The 21045-nt window shown below is 45.6% G+C and overlaps 1 protein-coding gene across 1 annotated transcript in view; it reads left to right on the top strand.

Annotated features, from left to right (window-relative positions):
* LOC120063363 (netrin receptor UNC5D-like) overlaps nucleotides 1-21045 on the top strand; it is a 280363-nt gene that overhangs the window by 241080 nt on the left and 18238 nt on the right. The window contains exons 10-11 of the mRNA XM_039013708.1: nucleotides 7021-7404; nucleotides 9363-9447. Of these exons, the coding sequence (XP_038869636.1) occupies nucleotides 7021-7404; nucleotides 9363-9447 (469 nt within the window). The remainder of the gene's footprint in view (nucleotides 1-7020; nucleotides 7405-9362; nucleotides 9448-21045) is intronic.

Here is a 21045-nt window from a genome sequence, read left to right as displayed (position 1 = left end):
AATACCCTCTAGTTAGTCTTGCAGTGGAAACACCCTGAATACCCTCCAGTTAGTCTTGCAGTGGAAACACCCTGAATCCCCTCCAGTTAGTCTTGCAGTGGAAACACCCTGAATACCCTCTAGTTAGCATTGCAGTGGAAACACCCTGAATACCCTCTAGTTAGTATTGCTGTGGAAACACCCTGAATACCCTCTAGTTAGTATTGCAGTGGAAACACCCTGAATACCCTCTAGTTAGTCTTGCTGTGGAAACACCCTGAATACACACTAGTTAGTCTTGCAGTGGAAACACCCTGAATACCCTCTAGTTAGTCTTGCAGTGGAAACACCCTGAATACCCTCCAGTTAGTCTTGCAGTGGAAACACCCTGCATACCCTCTAGTTAGTCTTGCTGTGGAAACACCCTGAATTCCCTCTAGTTAGTCTTGCAGTGGAAACACCCTGAATACCCTCCAGTTAGTCTTGCAGTGGAAACACCCTGCATACCCTCTAGTTAGTCTTGCTGTGGAAACACCCTGAATACCCTCTAGTTAGTCTTGCAGTGGAAACACCCTGAATACCCTCCAGTTAGTCTTGCAGTGGAAACACCCTGAATCCCCTCCAGTTAGTCTTGCAGTGGAAACACCCTGAATACCCTCCAGTTAGTCTTGCAGTGGAAACACCCTGAATACCCTCCAGTTAGTCTTGCAGTGGAAACACCCTGAATACCCTCCAGTTAGTCTTGCAGTGGAAACACCCTGAATACCCTCTAGTTAGTCTTGCAGTGGAAACACCCTGAATACCCTCTAGTTAGTCTTGCAGTGGAAACACCCTGAATACCCTCTAGTTATTCTTGCAGTGGAAACACCCTGAATACCCTCTAGTTAGTCTTGCTGTGGAAACACCCTGAATACCCTCTAGTTAGTCTTGCTGTGGAAACACCCTGAATACCCTCTAGTTAGTCTTGCTGTGGAAACACCCTGAATACCCTCTAGTTAGCATTGCAGTGGAAACACCCTGAATACCCTCTCGTTCGTATTGCAGTGGAAACACCCTGAATACCCTCTAGTTAGTATTGCAGTGGAAACACCCTGAATACCCTCTAGTTAGTATTGCAGTGGAAACACCCTGAATACCCTCTAGTTAGTCTTGCTGTGGAAACACCCTGAATACCCTCTAGTTAGTCTTGCAGTGGAAACACCCTGAATACCCTCTAGTTAGTCTTGCTGTGGAAACACCTTGAATACCCTCTAGTTAGTTTTGCAGTGGAAACACCCTGAATACCCTCCAGTTAGTCTTGCAGTGGAAACACCCTGCATACCCTCTAGTTAGTCTTGCTGTGGAAACACCCTGAATTCCCTCTAGTTAGTCTTGCAGTGGAAACACCCTGAATACCCTCCAGTTAGTCTTGCAGTGGAAACACCCTGCATACCCTCTAGTTAGTCTTGCAGTGGAAACACCCTGAATACCCTCCAGTTAGTCTTGCAGTGGAAACACCTTGAATACCCTCCAGTTAGTCTTGCAGTGGAAACACCCTGAATACCCTCTAGTTAGTCTTGCAGTGGAAACACACTGAATACCCTCCAGTTAGTCTTGCAGTGGAAACACCCTGAATACCCTCTAGTTAGTCTTGCAGTGGAAACACCCTGAAGCACAACACGGATCAAGCCCTCCAGTAATTAACGATTTCCCTAAAAATAAAACAACATTAGCCTCCTGCCTTCCACCCCTCACCAGGCAGCAGCTGGGCAGCAATGACTTTTTGACTGCTGTTATCGTGGCACAGGGAGTCCTGGGGCAATAATGTCTGGATGTGCCAGATAGCTGCACACAGTGTTTGGCAGTGTGGCCAGGCGTCGAATGGCTGTGGCTGAAGACGCCCCTCCTTGGCCTGTTGAGTCCATGCTGTGAGCTGAAGGACTCCCCTCACTTACAGGACGGTCACCGTCACAGACCCCTCAGCCCATTTCCAGCCACACACACACACACTTATGCACAAACACACAGCCCCAGCCGTGTGCTGTGCCCACAGACAGAGAAGCACTGTGTCCTCCAGGAGGGTGACTTTGTGTACAGAGAGGAACTGACTCCAACAGATGGATCATGGAGATCAAGCTGTGTATGCTTGGTAATTACATTTACCTCTGACCAGTGACTATGGCTCAGCCCTGGCCTGGATATCTAAAGTTTCTCATGTCCAGGTTATTTACCTGTACTGTAACTCTGAGTTGGTCAACTAGCTTGGCATATTATTCACACTAAAAGCCTATTTTCCATCAGTTCACAGAGAGTGCTCAGTGCACTTGACTTCAACCTATGGGGCTCCTGCAGAGAGAGCTACATTTGAAGTCGGAAGTTTACATACACCTTAGTCAAATACATTTAAACTCACAATTCCTGACATTTAATCCTAGTAAAAATGTCCTGTCTTAGGTCAGTTAGGATCACCACTTTATTTTAAGAATGTGAAATGTCAGAATAATAATAGAGAGAATGATTTATTTCAGCTTTTATTTCTTTCATCACATTCCCAGTGGGTCAGAAGTTTACATACACTCAATTAGTATTTGGTAGCATTGCCTTTAAATTGTTTAACTTGGGTCAAATGTTTCGGCTAGCCTTCCATAAGCTTCCCACAATAAGTTGGGTGAATTTTGGCCCATTCCTCCTGACATAGCTGGTGTAACTGAGTCAGGTTTGTAGGCCTCCTTGCTCACACACGCTTTTTCAGTTCTGCCCACAAATTCTCTATAGGATTGAGGTCAGGGCTTTGTGATGGACACTCCAATACCTTGACTTTGTTGTCCTTAAGCCATTTTGCCACAACTTTGGAAGTATGCTTGGGGTCATTGTCCATTTGGAAGACCCATTTGCGACCAAGCTTTAACTTCCTGACTGATGACTTGAGATGTTGCTTCAATATATCCACATCATTTTCTTTCCTCGTGGTGCCATCTATTTTGTGAAGTGCACCAGTCCCTCCTGCAGCAAAGCACCCCCACAACATGATGCTGCCACCCCCGTGCTTCACGGTTGAGATGGTGTTCTTCAGCTTGCAAGCATCCCCCTTTTTCCTCCAAACATAACAAAGGTCATTATGGCCAAACAGTTCTATTTCATCAGACCAGAGGACATTTCTCCAAAAAGTATGATCTTTGTCTTCATGTGCAGTTGCAAACCGTAGTCTGGCTTTGTTATGGCGGTTTTGGTGCAGTGGCTTCTTCCTTGCTGAGTGGCCTTTCAGGTTATGTTGATATAGGACTCGTTTTACTGTGGATATAGATACTTTTGTACCTGTTTCCTCCAGAATCTTCACAAGGTCCTTTGCTGTTGTTCTGGGATTGATTTGCACTTTTCGCACCACAGTACGTTCATCTCTAGGAGACAGAACGCGTCTCCTTCCTGAGCGGTATGATGGCTGCGTGGTCCCATGGTGTTTATACTTGCGTACTATTGTTTGTACAGATGAACGTGGTAACTTCAGGCATTTGGAAATTGCTCCCAAGGATGAACCAGACTCGTGGAGGTCTAAAAAAAATGTATTGGCTGATTTTCTTTTGATTTTCTCATGATGTCAAGCAAAGAGGTACTGAGTTTGTAGGTAGGCCTTGAAATACATCCACAGGTACACCTCCAATTGACTCAAATGATGTCAATTAGCCCAGCAGAAGCTTCTAAAGCCATGACGTAATTTTTTGCAATTGTCCAAGCTGTTTAAAGGCACAGTCAACTTAGTGTATGTAAACTTCTGGCCCACTGGAATTGTGATACAGTGAATTATTGTAACGGCGTTCCTCTTCGTCTTCATCCGAAGAGGAGGAGCAGGGATTGAACCAAAATGCAGCTTCGTGATATGACATTATATTTATTAACAAAACGAAAAAACACGAAAACACTTTAACAAACTACAAAACAACAAACGACGTAGACGAACCTGAACATAAGAACTTACATGACACGAAGAACGCATGAAACAGGAACAGACTACATAAACCGAACGAACGAACAAACCGAAACAGTCCCGTGTGGCGCAACGTACATAGACACAGACACAGGAGACAACCACCCACAACAATCAATGTGAAAACACCTACCTTAATATGGCTCTCAATCAGAGGAAATGAAAACCACCTGCCTCTAATTGAGAGCCATATCAGGTCACCCTTTAACCAACATAGAAACACATAACATAGACTACCCACCCAAACTCACGCCCTGACCGTCAAACACATACAAAATAACAGAAAACCGGTCAGGAACGTGACATAACCCCCCCCTCAAGGTGCGTACTCCGAACGCACCACCAAAAAGTCTAGGGGAGGGTCTGGGTGGGCGTCTGACCACGGTGGTGGCTCAGGCTCTGGGCGAGGTCCCCACCCCACCATAGTCAATCCCAGCTTACGTCTCCCCCTTAGAATGACCACCCTCATCTTACACCCACTTAATTTAAATGTTAACCTTAAGATAAGGGGCAGCACCAGGACAAGGGGCAGCACCGGGATAAGGTAGCTCAGGACCGAGAGGTAGGTCAGGATAGAGAGGTAGCTCAGGATAGAGGGGCAACTCCGGACTGAAGGGCAGCTCCGGACAGAGAGACAGCTCTGGACTGAGGGACAGTTCTGGATCAATGGCAGCTCTGGGCTGAGGGGCAGCTCATGACTGGCTGACGGCTCTGGACGCTCATGGCTAGCTGACGGCTCTGGACGCTCATGGCTGGCTGACGGCTCTGGACGCTCATGGCTGGCTGACGGCTCTGGACGCTCATGGCTGGCTGACGGCTCTGGACGCTCATGGCTGGCTGACGGCTCTGGCAGATCCTGTCTGGTTGGCGGCTCTGGCAGATCCTGTCTGGTTGGCGGCTCTGGCAGATCCTGTCTGGTTGGCGGCTCTGGCAGATCCTGTCTGGTTGGCGGCTCTGGCAGATCCTGTCTGGTTGGCGGCTCTTGCAGATCCTGTCTGACGAATGGCTCTAGCGGCTCCTGACTGACGAACGGCTCTGACGGCTCGGGACAGACGGGCGGCTCTAATGGCTCGGGACAGACGGATGGCTCAGACGGCTCGGGGCAGACGGATGGCTCAGACGGCACTGGGGAGACGGATGGCTCAGACGGCGCTGGGGAGACGGATGGCTCAGATGGCGCTGAGGAGACGGATGGCTCAGACGGCGTTGAGGAGACGGATGGCTCAGATGGCACTGGGCAGACGGATGGCTCTGGCCGGATGAGGCGCACTGTAGGCCTGGTGCGTGGTGCCGGAACTGGAGGCACCGGGCTAAGGACACGCACCTTCAGGCTAGTACGGGGAGCAGGGACAGGGCACACTGGACTCTCAAAACGCACTATGGACCTGGTGCGTGGTACCGGCACTGGTGGCACCGGGTTGAGGGCACGCACATCAGGACGAGTACGGGGAGAAGGAACAGTGTGAACAGGGCTCTGGAGACGCACAGGTGGCTTAGTGCGTGGTGCCGGAACTGGAGGCACTGAGCTGGAGACACGCACCATAGGAAGAGTGCGTGGAGGAGGAACAGGGCTCTGGAAACGCACTGGAAGCCTGGTGCGTGGAGTAGGCACTGGTGGTACTGGGCTGGGGCGGGAAGGTGGCGCCGGAAATACCGGACCGTGCAGGCGTACTGGCTCCCTTGAGCATTGAGCCTGCCCAACCTTACCTGGCTGAATGCTCCCCGTCGCCCGACCAGTGCGGGGAGGTGGAATAACCCGCACCGGGCTATGTAGGCGAACCGGGGACACCATGCGTAAGGCTGGTGCCATGTAAGCCGGCCCGAGGAGACGTACTGGTGGCCAGATATGTAGGGCCGGCTTCATGACATCCGGCTCAACGCTCAATCTAGCCCTACCAGTGCGGGGAGGTGGAATAACCCGCACCGGGCTATGAACACGTACAGGAGACACCGTGCGCTCTACTGCGTAACACGGTGTCTGCCCGTACTCCCGCTCTCCACGGTTAGCCTGGGAAGTGGGCGCAGGTCTCCTACCTGCCCTTGGCCCACTACCTCTTAGCCCCCTCCCAAGAAATGTTTGGGGTTTCTTCTCGGGCTTCCTTGCTAGCCGCGTACCTTCATATCTCCGGTCTTGAGCTTGATTCTCCGGCTTCCAGCCACGTCTCCTTGCTGCCTCCTCATATCGCCGCCTCTCTGCTTTCGCTGCCTCCAGCTCAGCTTTGGGACGGCGATATTCTCCCGGCTGTGCCCATGGACCTTTTCCGTCCAATATTTCCTCCCAACTCCAATAATCCTGTGTAGCAGGCCACTGCTCGAATTCACGCTGCTTGGTTCTGGTTCGGTGGGTGGTTCTGTAACGGCGTTCCTCTTCCTCTTCATCCGAAGAGGAGGAGCAGGGATTGAACCAAAATGCAGCTTCGTGATATGACATTATATTTATTAACAAAACGAAAAAACACGAAAACACTTTAACAAACTACAAAACAACAAACGACGTAGACGAACCTGAACATAAGAACTTACATGACACGAAGAACGCATGAAACAGGAACAGACTACATAAACCGAACGAACGAACAAACAAACCGAAACAGTCCCGTGTGGCGCAACGTACATAGACACAGACACAGGAGACAACCACCCACAACAATCAATGTGAAAACACCTACCTTAATATGGCTCTCAATCAGAGGAAATGAAAACCACCTGCCTCTAATTGAGAGCCATATCAGGTCACCCTTTAACCAACATAGAAACACATAACATAGACTACCCACCCAAACTCACGCCCTGACCGTCAAACACATACAAAATAACAGAAAACCGGTCAGGAACGTGACAATTATAAGTGAAATAATCTGGCTGTAAACAATTGTTGGGAAAATTACTTGTGTCCTGCACAAAGTAGATGTCCTAACCGACTTGCCAAAACTATAGTTTGTTAACAAGAAATTTGTGGAGTGGTTGAAAAACGAGTTTTAATGACTCCAACCTAAGTGTATGTAAACTTCCGACTTCAACTGTAGGTGTTTTAGATTACTGAATGACTATGTGGCTGTGTGCATCTCTCATCTCTCTAGGGAACCCACTGCTTCTTAACTCCTCTCTGCAGCCAGACCTGACAGTGGGTGGGACCTATTCCAGCCCCATCTGCTTCCAGGACTCCATAGACAACAAAGAGCTCTTTGACCCCCTGCCAGACATCAAGGTCAAAGTTCAGAGCTCCTTTATGGTTTCACTAGGTGTGGCCGACCGCGCTGAGTACCATGCTGCCAAAGGCCATCCACCTGAGACCTTCCCCAGGGGGCTGAACCGAGACTACAGCAACAGCACTGTGGAGAGACGGAGCACCAAGACGGGCCTGCTCACCCCCAACGGCCCCCACCTCAACACCACCAAAGATCAGCTGGGAACCACGGGTGTGTTTGGGCATCTGGGCGGCCGGTTGGTGGTGCCAAATACTGGTGAGCTACATGTGTTTAAAGACTCTGAATTACACTTGAAGTTGTGTTTGAAGCAGAATTAAACGGTTGGTGTTGCCAAATACTGATGAGGTACAGTACATGATTTATAAAGACAGATGGGTTGACTACTTTTTGATTGCTTCTCTCTGATAATAATGTCTCATTATAGCATTTTTTTTCCAGTGCGTGCATTCTAAGAGAAAATTAAGTTCTCAATTTAGCAAAACCATGCACACACGTGACTAATTAAAAGTAAACGTAGGCTTAGTAAATATGTCATGGCTAGTGAAACCAGGGATGCATCCCAAATGGGCACCCGATTCTCTATATAGTGCCCTATGGGCCCTGGTCAAAAGTAGTGCACTATAAAGGGAGTATGGTGCCATTTGGGACGCACGCCAGGTTCCTTTAATCTCTCTAGAGTCTAACGCATGTCGCTACAGTACTGTAGGATTCATCCATGTTGTTTACCAGGTTGGAACAGTACAGTGAGCTACTATAGATGTTTGTTATTCCTCTACATCAGGGATCATCAACTAGATTCAGCCGCGGGACAATTTTATGTAGACTGCAAAATGACCACAAGAAGCCCAAACAGATATAATATTTCACTAAAACGTAATTATTTCAAACCTTGCTTACGTTTGTATAGGATCACGTCTCTTATGCGTGGGAGTACTTTCTCTTATGCGTGGGAGTACGTGGGAGTACAAAATTAAAATCACTTGGAGCTGATCTGCTAGTGTTTTTACAGTATTATGTCCAACAATAAAAAATGCAATTAAAATTGGGAACACTGCTATACATTCCCACCAGCTCTCCCAGGAAAACAGGGGTCAGGCCTCTTACCATAGACCCTAACTTCAAGTAGAGGTAGATGAGTGTATGAGGACTGCCACAGCTGTCAGGATCAACAGTTCCATGTGAACTGTAGCTCTGACATCTCTCTCCTGGGCCCTCGTGTGTGTAGGGCCCTCTGTTCCACTGGAGAGGCACAGTGAAATCAGGCTCCTTCAGTCTCCTGGATGTGTGAGTGGAGAGACTCAGAGCAGTCAAGTGGATCACTCACACCTCCAATCTGCAGTACCTTTAACAACGCTCAATGGACGGCCATACATGGCCAACACTTATCACTAACTGCCAGTCTCTTCTTTCAGGGTGGATACATATCCTACACACTCAAGCACAATTGATCACACGCATGAACATGCACACACAGACAACCTTCAATACAATATTAGACATCAGTCTCTCCTGTGGGATGTAAACTGATGATGTTCAAACTTTTCCTATGTGAGATGTGAGTTTATTTATTTTGGCTTCCAATGTTCCCTGTCACGCTGATGATTTAACAGGTCCTGTAGGGCTCCTATACAGCGATCACCAGTAAAATGTCTGACAAGGCGGCAGGTGTTGGTTTAATGAAAGCTAACTAGTTGATTTGCCAGTAGGGAGATGGCAGGCGGGACGACGACGAAACACATCCTTTACTGTTTATAGACAGACAGAGATTCAATGCCTGCCTATCTCCTAGTCTCCTGCGAACCTTTTTAAGGTTCCAGACAGGATTTTATGCATTGTTTGTGTCTTGTTTTTATGTATGCTCAGATTGTACAAGGTAAATGGCATTGTTTGTAATAGATGAATTGTGCTTTGAAGCTGTGTGGTTGTGTTTATGCGTAATATTATGCGCCTCTGTGCTACGCCACTGCTTATAACTATCCAGCTCAGGGCTCCAGCTATGCATTTGGTTTGCTAACTAAGTGGTTAGATGTCAAGAACAAGCTTCTTGGTTACAGCAGAGACAATCAATCTCCTCCTGGATCAAGATCCCTGTTGCCTAAATTGTTATGGTTGTAAAAATGTAAATAAAGTTTGTTTAAAAAATAAATAAATAGCGCCCCTTGTGTGAATTTCAGCCCTACTGTAGTTGTTGACCCTGTTGTTGTGTCTTGCAGGAGTCAGCCTGCTGGTACCCCATGGGGCGATCGCTGAGGACCCTTCCTCTGAGATGTTCATGGTCATAAATCAGGGAGAGTCCAGGTGAGAGCACATCTCATGACCGTCTGTCTTTCAGTCCCCATCTATTTCCTCATCTTGCTTTTTTCATCAAACTTTACCATTCTTTACCAGTTGAGCTATGCTACTTGTCCACCCTTCCCCACCTATGTAACAATGTACGCTGAGAGTCGGGAAGCAAGTTCAGGGAGTGAATACATTTAATAAATGAACAAAACAAGAAACACAAACAGCGCACCGACATGAAACAGCAACAATGACGACTGGGGAAGAAACCAAAGGGAGTGACATATAAAGGGCAGGTAATCAAGGAGGTGATGGAGTCCAGGTGAGTGTCATTATGCGCGTAACGCTGGTGACAGGTGTGCGCCCTAAGAGCAGCCTGGTGACCTAGAGGCCGGAGAGGGAGCACACGTGACAACCCATTTCAACCTTCTGAGGTAAAAGCGTAATAAATAACCCAGTGTATCCATTACAATTCTGCATAGCTGAATATTTCTTTAGCTAATTTGGGCAAATAAAAACCTCCAAATGAAGACTCACAATGGATGTAGTCTTTCCTGCTCAGTATAAACGTTGGTGACCCTTCCCACTCTGTGTTTATGGAGGGCTCTGGCAGATGGACCCAGCGAGCACCATAGCCTATCTAGCAGTCTCCACAGGAATCCTTTAGGTGTCAAGATCAGGCTGATCATTTCCACTGTAGCCTCACAGGTGTTATTCCAGCAACAGAGAAAGTTCAGTTCATGTGCAGCAAGCTGGGTTGATTTCCAATGTTTTCTTGATCAATTTAGTCCAACTGACTTCAAGGAAGTAAAGTCCATATACCCAATAAAGTAGAGACACACACAGACAGTAGGAAGAAAGAATATGGGTTGAGGTGGTGGATCTTTCATCTTGACATACAGTATTATTCATTCCCGTCATGGGCAGGTAATGATCCTGTGATGGACTCCCCTCTCCAGGGGGCCTCTGCTCTGGCTGCTCCTTAGTGGAAGCCCCCTGGGGCTACAACCTGGTAGCCGTCACCACTCATTCACAGCTCTCCATTCCAACAAAGTGGGGGAAGGAAGAAGTGTGAAACTCCAAGGAAGGGACCTAAAATGGCTGACATTTCGTGGTCTGAGCATTCAAAGACAGCTAAACTCATTGTTTTCAGTATGTTCAGTGCATACCCGATCTGGGTGAAATATTTCAGAGTAGCTATAAGAATTTTAGATTTTCTATTGATTTCAAATATACCTGAAATATACTTTCAAGTACAGATAGGTTCAGGCCTGACAAGTAAATTGTATTTTTTCCACTCTATGTGAACGATTCAGCGTTATACGAGTGAGTCTGTTTACTGTGTAGACATCTCTCCCTGACTGAGGTTTGTGGACTTGTCATCCTGAGAGCTGTCACTCACTATCTATCCTCACCAGCCAGAGGTGCCAGCAGAGAATTGCGTCCTTTCTTCTCTCTAAACCAAACAATCCACAGCCAATAGACTTATCCTAGCCATATAACAGAATTCCATTAAAATATATTTTTCAGGTTGTTATTTTGAACTCTGTCAAAGGTTTGGGGAAAATATTTTTAAGACTGTTGGTTGGTTTTGGTGAAGTTGGAGATATTTCCTTTGCCCTCAATTGTTAGATGAAAGCATTTGTGTTTTTTTAATAGGAAACTTTTAACCTATTAGGGCAGAATCAGCCCAACTTTCTCACCACAGATAGAATTTGAGTTCATGGTGGTAAAAAGCAAAGGCAGTATATAAACATTTCTTCTGTTGTTGTCTGGTCTATTGCAGATCTGTTTATATTTCAAAACCAGAGCCACCTGTTTTATACACCCACATTTCTACAACAACTTGGGAAGTGAATTTAAAGTTCTACATTCTAAATGTTCTTTATTGAAGTTCCGGATGACAGGTGTTTTCCCCTTGTGGTGTGGGAGTACGGTCATGACTGGGGCTGTGCAGTGCATCTAGGTGGTGTGGGAGTACGGTCATGACTGGGGCTGTGCAGTGCATCTAGGTGGTGTGGGAGTACGGTCATGACTGGGGTTGTACAGTGCATCTAGGTGGTGTGGGAGTACGGTCATGACTGGGGCTGTGCAGTGCATCTAGGTGGTGTGGGAGTACGGTCATGACTGGGGCTGTGCAGTGCATCTAGGTGGTGTGGGAGTACGGTCATGACTGGGGTTGTACAGTGCATCTAGGTGGTGTGGGAGTACGGTCATGACTGGGGCTGTGCAGTGCATCTAGGTGGTGTGGGAGTACGGTCATGACTGGGGCTGTGCAGTGCATCTAGGTGGTGTGGGAGTACGGTCATGACTGGGGCTGTGCAGTGCATCTAGTTGGTGTGGGAGTACGGTCATGGCTGGGGCTGTGCAGTGCATCTCTCCCCCTTGAGGATGACATGACTCCTCCGACCTGCCACTGTACCTTCTGGGCAGCCTCAACAACACCCCACAGGGACAGACTGTGTCTGTTGTCCAAATGACACCCTATTCCCTTTATAGTGCACTACTTTTGACCAGGGCCCATAGTTACACTATACAGTATAGAGAATAGGGTGCCATTTGGGATGCAGATTGCCTGTTTATTCTGGCTGTCCTGCTGTTCTCCTAAGCCCCCTCGGGTCATATGGTCATTTGATCAGCAGGTGGGATGTCACTGACTGTCTCTGGCTGGAGCCATTGGTAATGGTTTTAACATAGCATATTAATTTTAATGCCACTAAAAGGCATGTACAAAAAATATCATAAAAAATCAGATCTCGTAGTCTATCATGTACAGCATTCCCCTTTATGTACCAATCTGATGAATGTCCCTGTTCTCTGCCCAGGAATATGCGTCACCTTAAGAAATTGACAAAATCCCAGTTGGACAGGCAGGTGGGAGACTACAAGCAAATCAAGGTGAAGCTAATGGAGCATGTTAATGTGTGCATTTATTTAGCCCTGCGCAGCCTCTCCTCTCTCTGTGGCGTTGTGGCCCAATATGCCACTTTGCACAGCTCCCCAGTCCCTGAAGAGAGAGTGATCAGTCACTTTGAATAATGGACCTCATCTAGGGCCAGGGAGGCAGCCGAGCCATACGTAGGTACAGGACCCTTCATGATGATGACAAGTGGAATTGAAAAAGAGGAATGCATCCCAAATAGCACCCTAAATAGTACACTACTTTTGACCAGAGCTGGTCAAAATAGTGTACTGTATAGGGAACAGGGTGCAGTTTGGAATGCAGATAGGTACTTCTGCTTTTTTGTGCTGCTACTGCTGGACTCTTCTCAGTCATAAGTGGTAGGCAGCTACTTAAAACCCAGGTAATCTGCTCCTTGCGTAGCTGCTCTTACTGTTGAATGTGTGATCAGGCTTGTCGCTGTTGGCTGAAGGATAATCAGAGATATCGCTGGCCCATTCCAATCTATGCAGGGCTGCTGGTGATTGAGAGTGAGCAGTGAGCTCTCGTCTGAATAAAAAAGGTACAGGATGACTGTGTGAGGTGGAGGTTGTATTCATAAGCACAGAATATGCAACCATATATTTTATTGCTGTTTATTACTGCATTCTCTAGTAGGGTATTCAGAATATTGTGCTGTTCTATAACATGAGCCAGTAAAATACATATATTATAAATGGAAAAATATAATGTTTTATCAATAGAAGTCCTGACTCATTGAACATGTTTGGAAAGTCTAAGAGGTGTCTGCATTATACAGTGGGATACAATATACACAGTATACCTGTAACGATTCTCGTCCTCTTCGTCTGAGGAGTATGAAGGATCGGACCAATATGCAGCGTGTTAAGTGTCCATAATAGATTTTTAATAAATCAAAATGAACACAGAACAAAAATAACAAAACACGAACAAACAACCGAAACAGTCCCGTATGGTGCAAACACTGAAACAGGAAACAATCACCCACAAAACACAATAGAAAACAGGCTACCTAAATATGGCTCCCAATCAGAGACAACAACTGACACATGCCTCTGATTGAGAACCATACTAGGCCAAACACATAGAAATATAACAACAGAACAAAACATAGAAAAACAACATAGAATACCCACCCCAACTCACGCCCTGACCAACTAAAATAAAGACATAAAAAAGGAACTAGGGTCAGAACGTGACAATACCAAACATTAAGAACACATTCCTAACATTGAGTACCACCCCCCCACCTCTTTTGCCCTCAGAACAGCCTCAATTCGTTGGGTCATGGACTATACAAGGTGAAAATGTGTTCCACAGGGATGCTGGCCTATGTTGACTCCAATGCTTCCCACAGTTGTGTCAAGTTGGCTGGATGTCCTTTGGGTGATGGACCATTCTCGATACACAGGAAACTGTTGGGCATGGAAAAACCCAGCAGCGTTGCAGTTATTGACACAAACCAGTGCACCTGGTACCTACTACCATACCCCGTTCAAAGGCACTTACATGTTTTGTCTTGCCCATTCACCCTCTGAATGGCACACATACACAATCCATGTCTCAGTTGTCTACAGGCTTAAGTATAATTTTTTAACCTGTCTCCTCCCCTTCATCTACATTGATTGAAGTGGAATTAATAAGTGACATCAATAAGGGATCATAGCTTTCCCCTGGTCAATCAATCAAATTTATTTATAAAGCCCTTTTTACATCAGCCGATGTCACTTGTTAAGTGCTATACAGAAACCCAGCCTAAAACCCCAAACAGCAAGCAATGCAGATGCAGAAGCACGGTGGCTAGGAAAAACTCCCTAGAAAGGCCAAAACCTAGGAGGAAACCTAGAGAGGAACCAGGCTCTGAGGTGTGGCCAATCCTCTTCTGGCTGTGCCGGGTGGAGAAAACAGAACATGGCCAAGATGTTCAAACATTCATAGATGACCAGCAGGGTCAAATAATATTAATCACAGTGGTTGTAGAGGGTGCAACAGGTCAGCACCTCAGGAGTAAATGTCAGTTGGCTTTTCATAGCCGAGCAGCAGGTACGGTAGAGAGAGAGAGTCAAAAACAGCAGGTCCGGGACAAGGTAGCACGTCCGATGAACAGGTCAGGGTTCCATAACCGTAGGCAGAACAGTTGAAACTGAAACAGCAGCATGACCAGGTGGACTGGGGACAGCAAGGAGTCATCAGGCCAGGTAGTCCTGAGGCATGGTCCTAGGGCTCAGATTTTACAGATAGAGATAGAGGGAGCATAAGTAAATTCACACAGGACACCGGATAAGACAGGAGAAATACTCCAGAGATAACAGACTCACCCTAGCCACCCGACACAACTATTGCAGCATAATTCCTGGAGGCTGAGACAGGAGACACTGTGGCCCTGTCCAACTATACCCCCAGACAGGGCCAACCAGGCAGGATATAACACCATCCATTTTGCCAAAGCACAGCCCCCACAACACTAGAGGGATATCTTCAACCACCAACTTACTACCCTGAGACAAGGCCGAGTATAGCCCACGAAGATCTCTCCCACGGCACGAACCCGAGGGGGGCGCCAACCCGGACAGGAAGAGCACGTCAGAGACTCAACCCACTCAAGTGACGCACCCCTCCTAGCGACAGCATGGAAGAGCACCAGTAAGCCAGTGACTCATCCCCCGTAATAGGGTTAGAGGCAGAGAATCCCCGTGGAGAGAGGGGAACCAGCCAGGCAGAGACAGCAAGGGTGGTTCGTCGCTCCAGTGCCTTTCTGTTCACCTTCACACCCCTGGGCCAGACTACACTCAATAATAGGACCTACTGAAGAGATGAGTCTTCAATAAAGACTTAAAGGTCAAGACCGAGTCTGCGTCTCTCACATGGATAGGCAGACTAATCCATAAAAATGGAGCTCTATAGGAGAAACCCCTGCCTCCAGCTGTTTGCTTAGAAATTCTAGGGACAATAAGGAGGCCTGCCTTTTGTAACCGTAGCGTACATGTAGGTATGTATGGCAGGGCCAAATCAGAAAGATAGATAGGAGCAAGCCCGGTCACAAGACACTTTGTAAGTTAGCAGTAAATCCTTGAAATCAGTCCTAGCCTTAACAGGAAGCAAGTGTAGAGAGGCTAGCACTGGAGAAATATGACCACATTTTTTGGTTCTAGTCAAGATTCTAGCAGCCGTGTTTAGCACTAACTGAAGTTTATTTAGTGCTTTATCTGGGTAGCCGGAAAGTACAGCATTGCAGTAGTCTAATCTAGAAGTGACAAACGCATGGATTAATTTTTCTTCATCACAGAACATTTCTGATTTTACAATGTTACGTAGATGGAAAAAAGCTGTCCTTGAAACAGTTTTGATATGTTCGTCACAAGAGAGATCAGGGTCCAGAGTAACGCCAAGGTCCTTTACAGTTTATTTGAGACGACTGTACAACCATCAAGATTAATTGTCAGATCCAACAGAAGATCTCTTTGTTTCTTGGGACATAGAACTAGCATCTCAGTTTTGTCCGAGTTTAAAAGTAAAACATTTGCCGCCATCCACTTCCTTGTGTCTGAAACACAGGCTTCCAGGGAAGGCAATTTTGGGGCTTCACCATGTTTCATCAAAATGTACAGCTGTGTATCATCTGCATAGCAGTGAATGTTAACATTATGTTTCCAAATTACATCACCAAGAGGTAAAATATATAGTGAAAACAACAGAAGTCCTAAAAGGTTGAGGAACACCGAAATTTACAGTTGATTTGTCAGAGGACAAGTCCATCCACAGAGACAAACTGATATCTTTAAAAATGATAAGATCTAAACCAGGCCAGAACTTGTCCATGTAGACCAATTTGGGTTTCCAATCTCTCCAAAAGAATGTGGTGATCGATGGTATCAAAAGCAGCACTAAGGTCTATGAACACGAGGACAGATGCAGAGCCTTGGTCTGACGCCATTAAAAGGTAATTTACCACCTTCACGAGTGCAGTCTCAGTGCTATGATGGGGTCTAAAACCAGACTGAATCATTTCATATACATTGTGAATCTTCAGGAAGGCAGTGAGTTGCTGCGCAACAGCTTTTTCAAAAAAAATTGTGAGGAATGGGAAATTTGATATATGCCGATAGTTTTTTATATTTCCTGGGTCAAGGTTTGGCTTTTTCAAGAGAGGCTTTATTACTGCCACTTTTAGTGAGTTTGGTACACATCCGGTGGATAGAGAGTCGTTTATTATGTTCAACATAGGAGGGTCAAGCACAGGAAGCAGCTCTTTCAGTAGTTTAGTTGGAATAGTGTCCAGAATGCAGCTTGAAGGTTTAGAGGCCTTAACTATTTTCATAAATGTGTCAAGAGATATAGTATTAAAAAACGTGTGGGTCTCCCTTGATCCTAGGTCCTGGCAGTGTTGTGCAGACTCAGGACAGCTGAGCTTTGGAGAAATATGCAGATTTAAACAGGAGTCCATAATTTGCTTTCTAATGATCATGATCTTTTCGTCAAAGAATTTCATGAATTTACCACTGCTGAAGTGAAAACCATCCTCTCTTGGGGAATGCTGCTTTTTAGTTAGCTTTGCGACAGTATAAAAAATGTTGAATTGTTCTTATTCTCCTCAATTAAATTGGAAAAATAGGATGATCGAGCAGCAGTGAGGGCGTCTTTCCAAGCTAATCGGAAGACTTCCAGTTTGGTGTAGCGCCATTTCCGGGTATTTATTTATACCAGGGAGCTAGTTTCTTACGACAAATGTTTTTGGTTTTTAGGGGTGTGACTGTATCTAGGGTATTACGCAAGGTTAAATTAAGTTCCTCAGTTAGGTGGTTAACCCTTTGTTGTACTCTGACGTCCTTTGGTAGGTGGAGGGAGTCTGGAAGGGCATCTAGGAATCTTTGGGTGGTACGAGAATTTATAGGACGGCTTTTGATGATCCTTGGTTGGTACTGAGCAGATTATTTGTTGCGATTGCAAATGTAATAAAACGGTGGTCCGATAGTCCAGGATTATGAGGAAAAACATTAAGATCCACAATATTTATTCCACGGTACAAAACTAGGTCCAGAGTATGACTGTGGCAGTGAGTAGGTCCGGAGACATGTTGGACAAAACCCACTGAGTCGATGATAGCTCTGAAAGCCTTTTGGAGTGGGTCTGTGGACTTTTCCATGTGAATATTAAAATCACCAAGAATTTGAATATTATCTGCCATGACTACATGGTCCGATAAGGAACTCAGTGAGGAACGCTGTATATGGCTCAGGAGGCCTGTACACAGTAGCTATAGAAAGGGATTGAGTAGGCTGCATAGATTTCTTGACTAGAAGCTCAAAAGACGAAAACACAGTCATTTTCTTTTTATGTAAATTGAAATTTGGTATCGTAAATGTTAGCAACACCTCCAGCTTTGTGGGATGTGGTGGGGACATGGTCACTAGTGTAACCAAGAGGAGAGGCCTAATTTAACACAGTAAATTCATCAGGCTTAAGCCATGTTTCAGTCTGGCCAATCACGTCAAGATTATGATCAGTGACTAGTTCATTGACTATAACTGCCTTGGAAGTGAAGGATCTAACATTAAGTAGCCCTATTTTGAGATGTGAAATATCACAATCTCTTTCAATAATGACAGGAATGGAGGAGGTCTTTATTCCAGTGAGATTGCTAAGGCGAACACCTCCATGTTTTGCTTTGCCCAACCTAGATCGAGGCACAGACACGGGGAGGGGGATAGCTGAGCTGACTACACTGACTGTGCTAGTGGCAGACTCCACTAAGCTGGCAGGCTGGCTAACAGCCTGCTGCCTGGCCTGCACCCTATCTCATTGTGGAGCTAGAGGAGTTTGAGCCCTGTCTATGTTCATAGATAAGATGAGAGCACCCCTCCAGCTAGGATGGAGTCATTCACTCCTCAGTAGGCCAGGCTTGGTCCTGTTTTTGGGTGAGTCCCAGAAAGAGGGCCAATTATCTACAAATGCTATCTTTTGGGGGGGCAGAAAACAGTTTAACTTCATATGGCTGCAATCCCGCTACCGGGATCGATATGACAACAGCCAGTGAAAGTGCAGGGCGCCAAATTCAAACAACAGAAATCTCATAATTAAAATTCCTCAAACATACATGTGTCTTATATCATTTTAAAGGTAATCTTGTTGTTAATCCCACCAAAGTGTCCGATTTCAAATATGCTTTTCAGCGAAAGCACTACAAACGATTATGTTAGGTCACCACCAAACCACAATAAGCACAGTCATTTTTCCAGCGAAATATAGCTGTCACAAAAAGCAGAAATAGAGATAAAATTTATCACTAACCTTTGATTATCTTCATCAGATGACACTCATAGGACTTCATGTTACACAATACATGCATGTTTTGTTTGATAAAGTTCATATTTATATAAAGAAATCTGAGTTTACATTGGCGCGTTATATTCACTAGTTCCAAAAACATCAAGTGATTTTGCATAGCCACATTGTTTCAACAGAAATACTCATCATAAATGTAGATGATAATGCAAGTTATACACATGGAATTATAGATATACCTCTCCTTAATGCAACCGCTGTGTCAGATTTCAAAAAAACTTTACGGAAAAAGCAACCCATGCAATAATCTGAGACGGCGCTCAGAAATATAATAAAATTAGCCGACATTTTGGAGTCAACAGAAACCAGAAAATACATGATAAATGTTTCCTTACCTTTGATGAACTTCATCAGAATGCAGTCCTAGGAATCCCAGGTCCACAATAAATGCTTTATTTGTTCGATAATGTCTGTTATTTATGTCCAATTAGCTACTTTGGTTAGCGCGTTTGGTAAACAATTCCAAAGTCACAAAGCGCGTCCACTATAACATGACGAAATGTCCAAAAGTTCCATAAAAGGTCAGTAGAAACATGTCAAACGATGTACTGAATCAATCTTTAGAATGTTGTTAACATACATCTTGAATAACGTTCCAACCGGAGAATTAGATTGACTTCAGTTGAGCCATGGAACGGAGCTGCCTATCAAAGCATGGTCAAAGCATGGTCAGCTCGTGGCAGTGGTGACTAATTCCTGTCTCCTTCGGCCCCCCTTCACATTAGAGTCATCAGACAAAGTTATATTGACTGTTGACATCTAGTGGAAGCCGTAGGAATTGAAAACTCATCCATATCTCGCTGTAATTTCAATGAGAGCTTGATTACAAATCTACCACCCTCAGAAAAAATCCAAACAGGAAGTGGAACTTCTCAGGTTTTTGCCTGCCATATGAGTTCTGTTATACTCACAGACATAATTCAAACAGTTTTAGAAACTTCAGAGTGTTTTCTATCCAATACTACTAACAATATGCAAATATTAGCAACTATGACTGAGGAGCAGGCCGTTTACTCTGGGCACCTTTCATCCAAGCTACTCAATACTGCCCCTGCAGCCATAAGAAGTTAACCAGCGATTGAGTTGTGAGACTGCTGTAGAGCTCATCACTTACCCTAACTGGAAGGGGGCCAGAGACAATTACTCGATGCTGACACATCTTTCTAGCTGATTTACACGCTGAGGCTCTGTTGCGCTTGGTGACCTCTGATTGTTTCATCCTAACGTCATTGGTACCGAAGTGGATAACAATATCCCTATACGCTCTACACTCGCCAGTTTTGGCCTTAGCCAGCACCATCTTCAGAATAGCCTTAACGTCTGTAGCCCTGTTTAATCGCTGGATGATTCTTTTTAAGTCTAATACTGCAGGTAATGGTGTCGCCAATGACTCGGGTTTTCAATTTGTCAGAGCTAATGGTGGGACGCTTCGGCGTCTCAGACCCCGTAACGGGTGGAGGAGAGACCAGAGAAGGCTAGGCCTCTGACTCCGACTCGTTGCTTAATGGGGAGAACCGGTTGAAAGATTCTGTCGGCTGAATGAGCGACACCGGTTGAGCATTCTTACAGAATTTCCTTCCAGAAGCCATGAGATTGTCCGGCTGCCGGTGTTGTGCCGAAAATCCCATGTCGCCCGTACTTAAATCCGATACATATTTTGTTTTAGTTTATAAATAAATCTCTTTGCCAAAATTCGTCATCTCTCCCATGTCTTATTTGACTAGTATTTTTGGAAGTGTAAGGATAAAAGTTCAGCTATAGTTGTTCTGTGGTTGTTCGGGCGGCAGGTAGCCTAGTGGTTAGAGCGTTGGGCCAGTAACCGAAAGGTTGCTTGATCGAATCACCGAGCTGACAAGGTAAAAATCTGTTGTTCTGCCCCTGAACAAGGCAGTTAACCCACTGTTCCTAGGCCATCATTGTGTGTTCTTAACTGACTTGCCTAGTTAAATAAAATAAAAAAATGTTTATTGCTTGCCAACAAGCTCCCTCCTCTGTTTAATATAACACACATACATGTATTATTAATGTAGGTTGCCTATCCTGATGTGAAGTTTGTTATATAGAAAGTATTTGACTCTGATGTGTGCCACAGAAAGTATTTACCTCTAGCCACAAAATTAAGGAAATTAGAAGGGGGGTTCTGGCAGGGGGGAGATTTTCGGCACAACACCGGGACTGTGTGAGGGGATTTATACTACTAACTGTACTTATTTGTGGCACAGACGCTATTTCATCCTTTCCTACACTTAAATTACCCTTGCCTAACGATTGCGTCTGAAGCTGGGCTTGCAGCTCAGCTATCCTCACCATAAGGCGATCGTTGTCCTGTACATTATGAGTACAGCGACTGC

Source organism: Salvelinus namaycush, chromosome 18 (genome assembly GCF_016432855.1).
Source record: "Salvelinus namaycush isolate Seneca chromosome 18, SaNama_1.0, whole genome shotgun sequence".
NCBI lineage: Eukaryota > Metazoa > Chordata > Actinopteri > Salmoniformes > Salmonidae > Salvelinus > Salvelinus namaycush.
Note: the sequence above shows the minus strand (reverse complement) of the source record. Positions and strands in the feature narration are given on the sequence as shown.